Below are 5,733 nucleotides of genomic sequence, written 5' to 3' on the forward strand. Positions count from 1 at the left end.
TGTACATGAGACCCCTACAGTGGTGGCTCAAGACCAAGGGGTTCTCCCTGAGGGGAAACCCGCTCCGCATGCTCAAGGTCACGCGGCAATGCCTATGTGCCTTAGACATGAACCATGATCCTCCACTTGTCTCTGGGCCCGGTGCTGGGAGCTCCTTGTCGCCGCGTAAACGCTAACGACGGACGGGTCCCTCACCGGCTGGGGAGCGGTCATGAGTGGCCGCTTGGCCCGAGGTCTGTGGAGTGGTCGCCTTCTCACATGGCACATCAACTGCCTGGAGATGCTGGCCGTGTTTCTAGCGTTGAAACACTTCCTCCCGGACCTAAGAGATCGCCATGTGTTGGTGCATACCGACAAAACAGCGGTGGTCTCTTACATCAACCACCAGGGAGGTCTGTGTTCATGCCCCCTTTACAGGCTGGCGCACCAGATCCTTGTGTGGTCCCAGGGGAAACTCCTCTCACTGAGAGCAGTTCACATTCCTGGGCATATCAATTCACGCCGAGGTGGTGAAGCAGATTTGGAGAGTTTTTGGCCAGGCTCAGGTGGACCTGTTTGCGACTCAGGAGACATCGCACTGTACCCTCTGGTTCTCGCTGACTCATCCAGCTCCACTGGGGCTGGATACCATGGTACAGACGTGGCCGAGGCTTCGTCTGTACGCCTTTCCCACGATCTACACTCCTCGACGGCTCTCCGTTTGAGATTCCCGTCAGGAGGGATCTCCTCTCACAGGCGGAAGGTACGACATTTCACCCCCGCCCGGAGCTGTGGGTGTGGCCTCTGAGGGGGCACAACTTGTAGCTTCCGGTCTCTCAACCGAGGTTGTTGAGACCATCCTCCAATCCAGAGCTCCCTCTACGAAGAAACTGTACTCCTTGAAGTGGAAGCTTTTCACTTCTTGGTGTAGAGACCGCCGGCTCGACCCAGTTAACTGCCCAGTTGGTACAGTACTGTAGTTCCTGCAGGCCCGTTTCTCCACAGGGTTGACCCACTCCACCCTGAAGGTCTACGTGGCGGCCATTGCAGCCTACCACGCCCCTCTCAGTTGCCTTTCAGTGGGCAGACACCCCCTGGTTACACATTTCCTCCGTGGTGCGCTGAGGCCTCCGGTACGATCTTGCGTCCCCCCGTGGGACCTGGCTGTGGTGCTAGAAGCTCTCTGTAGGCCTCCCTTTGAGCCTATTGAGGAAATCTCCGATTGCCTTCTCAATATAAAGACTACCTTCCTTCTGGCAATATCTTCTCTCAAGAGAGTTGGGGATCTGCAGGTCCTCTCTATGTCCCCTTCTTACCTAGACTTTGTGCCCAGTCTGGCCAAAGCGTTTCTCTACCCTCGAGCGGGTTATGTCCCTTAGGTCACCTCCTCTGCACCACGGCCTGTCGTACTCCAGGCCTTCTGTCCTCCTGCCTTCCGAGAGCCCGATCAGCAGAAGCCCTGTGGAGAAGGGCGGACGAACTGTTGGTGTGCTATGGTCCCCCTAAGGTTTTCCTGCTAGCAAACAGACCCTCAATCGGGGGATTGTGGATGCCATCTGCATGGCTTACGAGTCCTCTGATCTCCCCTCACCTCTGCGGGTCAAGGCTCATTCGACTAAGAGTGTGGCGGCCTCCAAGGCCTTTTTGGCAGGTGTTTCTGTGCAGGACATCTGCAACGCTGCGGGTTGGTCCACGCCCCTAACGTTCGTCAGGTTCTATGGCCTAGATATGCGAGCCACTCCTCTCTATTCTGTTCTTTCGCCCTAGCTGTGCTCTTCCACACTAGGCAGGGATTTGTAAGTCTGTCGGCGTGGGCATACTCGTTCCCATAGCGTTTCGGCGCAGCTCGAGTTCCTGAAGGGGAACGTCTCCAGGTTACACATGTAAACATGGTTCCCCGAGGGAATGAGACTCTGCATCTCAGTGCCATACTTCCGGCATCCCTGCGAGCGCTTGCTTCATTCCTCGAAGCTGACGCCGGTTCCACCACACATGCTTGTATAGCTTCCTGGTCTCTACGTCACCCGCCCGTGACGTCTCACCCATACATTGGACTGATTACGCATGTGATTCAGAGCGTTGTCATGCTGAAGGCGTTCCCATAGCGTTTCGACGCAGCGTCTCGTTCCCTCGGGGAACCATAGAGTTGGGGATCTGCAGGTCCTCTCTATGTCCCCTTCTTACCTAGACTTTGTGCCCAGTCTGGCCAAAGCGTTTCTCTACCCTCGAGCGGGTTATGTCCCTTAGGTCACCTCCTCTGCACCACGGCCTGTCGTACTCCAGGCCTTCTGTCCTCCTGCCTTCCGAGAGCCCGATCAGCAGAAGCCCTGTGGAGAAGGGCGGACGAACTGTTGGTGTGCTATGGTCCCCCTAAGGTTTTCCTGCTAGCAAACAGACCCTCAATCGGGGGATTGTGGATGCCATCTGCATGGCTTACGAGTCCTCTGATCTCCCCTCACCTCTGCGGGTCAAGGCTCATTCGACTAAGAGTGTGGCGGCCTCCAAGGCCTTTTTGGCAGGTGTTTCTGTGCAGGACATCTGCAACGCTGCGGGTTGGTCCACGCCCCTAACGTTCGTCAGGTTCTATGGCCTAGATATGCGAGCCACTCCTCTCTATTCTGTTCTTTCGCCCTAGCTGTGCTCTTCCACACTAGGCAGGGATTTGTAAGTCTGTCGGCGTGGGCATACTCGTTCCCATAGCGTTTCGGCGCAGCTCGAGTTCCTGAAGGGGAACGTCTCCAGGTTACACATGTAAACATGGTTCCCCGAGGGAATGAGACTCTGCATCTCAGTGCCATACTTCCGGCATCCCTGCGAGCGCTTGCTTCATTCCTCGAAGCTGACGCCGGTTCCACCACACATGCTTGTATAGCTTCCTGGTCTCTACGTCACCCGCCCGTGACGTCTCACCCATACATTGGACTGATTACGCATGTGATTCAGAGCGTTGTCATGCTGAAGGCGTTCCCATAGCGTTTCGACGCAGCGTCTCGTTCCCTCGGGGAACCATGGATACATGCGTAACCTGGAGACGTTTTCCTCCATAAGAACAGCAACTCAGCAATGTAGTCAGGACACATTACCACAGCATGAAGCAAATCCAGCTTTATGAAGTCCTCAATCTGTGCTAGATCTAAAGAAATGTAAACTTCACATGGGGCTTCACTATTTTAAAGGGCTTTTATAAAATGGAATATAGAAAAATGGAATTTCCTCGCACTTTTGAGACACTTTTCAAAAATATTTACAATGAAATGGCAAGTAAATTAATAATGAATTTTTAAGTATTAAGACTGAAATAGAACACTGTAAAAACATTTTTTTCCAGAAGTTGCAAACAAAACAGATTACTGGAGTACATTTCACAAGAAAATACTATTGCAGACTTTCTCCTTCAAATTTTCATGTTTATTTCAACATGTTACTTGCCGTTTCTTTGTAATTGTTTGTAAAATTCACTAGAAATTTCTGAGTGAAAATTGTTTCAAATACATTTTTTTCAGTGTATTTTCTTGTAAAACATTGTTTTATTTAAAACTTTGATTTTTTTACTGTACATATACTATATTTCTATTGCTAGTCAGTGGCAGATGGAATTGGGGGAGAGATAATCTCAATTTTGGGATAAAAAAAAAAATATATGTATTGAAAGATAAGAACAATCAATATTTTTGTTCTACTTTCCTATAAAAAATATACTGTACATTTTAAATGCTTATATCTACTAAAAGTACATTTTGTAATTTTTTAAGGTGTACATTAGCTGTTTTTAAAGCTAAAAGACATTAACTAAAGATACAAAATTCCAATTTGGATTTCTTGGGATTCTCAGAGAGAGGGTGGACAATAGTCATGAAAAACTAAATTACAACCGTTTTTGGTGAGAAAAACCTTCATTAACAAATATAAGTGGACTTTAAACAGGTAAAAAAGCATAGGGTGTGGCCGTTTTAGAGCTGCTTCTCAAATTAAACACTGATTCATGGCCTCAGGATTATTTAAAACATTAAGAGATTTTAGTTATTCTAAGAAGAGATTCTAGGTATTCTAGGTTCTAAGTCCATTACCTCACAGAATAAATCAAGAGTAAATCAAACCATAAAGAGAAAATAAAGTAGTGAAAATTGCTTTAGAAAATATGAGGCCAATGAATATGAAGATGGATTTGAAAAGATTCTTACCTTTAGCAGATATTTAGGAGACTGAGAGGAGAGAGGATAGTTCAGAGAGACAGATAATAGATAAGAAGTACAGAAGAGTGAAGAACAGAGGTATTTTACAATGAAAACCACACACAGACACACACGCACGCACGCACGCAGACACACACACACACACACAAGTTCAGAGGTTTTGGAGTAAATGCATTAGCAAAAAAATAAATAAAATAAAATAACATCATAAGCTTCATCAGTTGTAATATATTCATTCCATCATGTGGCTGATGAAGTAACTGATAGCAGCCCATACAGTAACACCTGACTCTTTAACACAGCGAAGATTATATAAAAGGTTAATATCTAAGGTTAATGACTAAGCTTTGAGTTTACACCAAACCTGCACCTTTACTGAACAGATAAAACTGTCCAAAAATCAGAAAAGGAACTGAAATATGTCATAATTCATGTTCATTGTCATCTGAAATGAACGGGATATTTTTGTGATGACTGTCTGAATGTAAAGAAGACTTTGTAACAGTCAGTGAGAAGCACAAACCTTATTTCTCCCGCTGTTGAGCTGTGGAGGCAGAGATCTGGATGCTGCTGTCACTCTTGCCCTGGATGTTGCCAGGTTACCTGCTCAGCGAAAGAAGAAACACAGATCAGTGACACATCAATCTTCCCTCTCTGAAGCACAAATGAATAAAACAATATGGTAGTGTAGAGCTCTGAGCTTGCAACCCAAATAATGCATGTTTGAACCCTGGATGAGATCAGCCAAAAGACTAGGCTAGACTAGAATTACAAAGACTTTTGATCAAGACCAGATTTTTACCGCCAGATTGCTCTACTCTTATGAACATTCATAATAGTAACTGTAAAGTACTAAATAGTGTCTGCGAAAATACCACAGCTGTAGCCAGTTATCAAACTGTTAATGCTTTCATAATAATATTCATCATTTTGACTTTTTTTCTTTCTTTCTATTTTGTTTTTATTTATTTATTTATTTATTTGATGGCTGTGGCGAATAATACCGAAATAGCAAATTTTTACAGTAACAGCAACATTTATCAATGCTTTTCTTATAATTGCAGTGTATATTCTTGTGTAAAAAAAAATGCACTTAATTGTATTGAATGTGCACTTGTAGCATACTTCAAAAATTAAAAGAATATTTTTTTAAAATTTACTGGCAGATAATATAATATTGATGAAATAAAAGGCCACCTAAGTGTACTTGAAGAAATTATACTTTCATAACTGTTTCTTAACACACTTAAGTACACTTTTAAAGTGTGCTTTGTAATAATGTCAAATTAAACTTTAAAACTTTATTTTACTTTAAAATACATTTTAAATCATTGTTTATTGTATTATAATGATCTTTTGTCATGTTATAAAGAAGTATTTTAACTCTAGTGTGACATTACATATAAAGTGAATACATTTTTACATAATCCCAATTTATTTAAGTACATGACATACACATTTCAATAGAAATAACATTACATGTACGCATGTCAGGAGTTAGGGTTTCGCCTAACACGGTATACGTAGCAAGGTTTTTTTTTTTTTTTTTTTTTAAATAAAA

General features: G+C 44.3%; 1 protein-coding gene across 1 annotated transcript in view; it reads right to left on the minus strand.

Annotated features, from left to right (window-relative positions):
• Positions 1–5,733, minus strand: part of myo3b (myosin IIIB) — a 157,112-nt gene that overhangs the window by 53,327 nt on the left and 98,052 nt on the right. The window contains exons 26-27 of the mRNA XM_016559089.1: positions 4,696–4,775; positions 4,161–4,181 (exon numbers count right to left, since the gene is read on the minus strand). Of these exons, the coding sequence (XP_016414575.1) occupies positions 4,161–4,181; positions 4,696–4,775 (101 nt within the window). The remainder of the gene's footprint in view (positions 1–4,160; positions 4,182–4,695; positions 4,776–5,733) is intronic.

The sequence above is a fragment of the Sinocyclocheilus rhinocerous genome, unplaced genomic scaffold, assembly GCF_001515625.1.
Source record: "Sinocyclocheilus rhinocerous isolate Xijiao unplaced genomic scaffold, SAMN03320098_v1.1 scaffold887, whole genome shotgun sequence".
In the NCBI taxonomy this organism is placed as follows: domain Eukaryota; kingdom Metazoa; phylum Chordata; class Actinopteri; order Cypriniformes; family Cyprinidae; genus Sinocyclocheilus; species Sinocyclocheilus rhinocerous.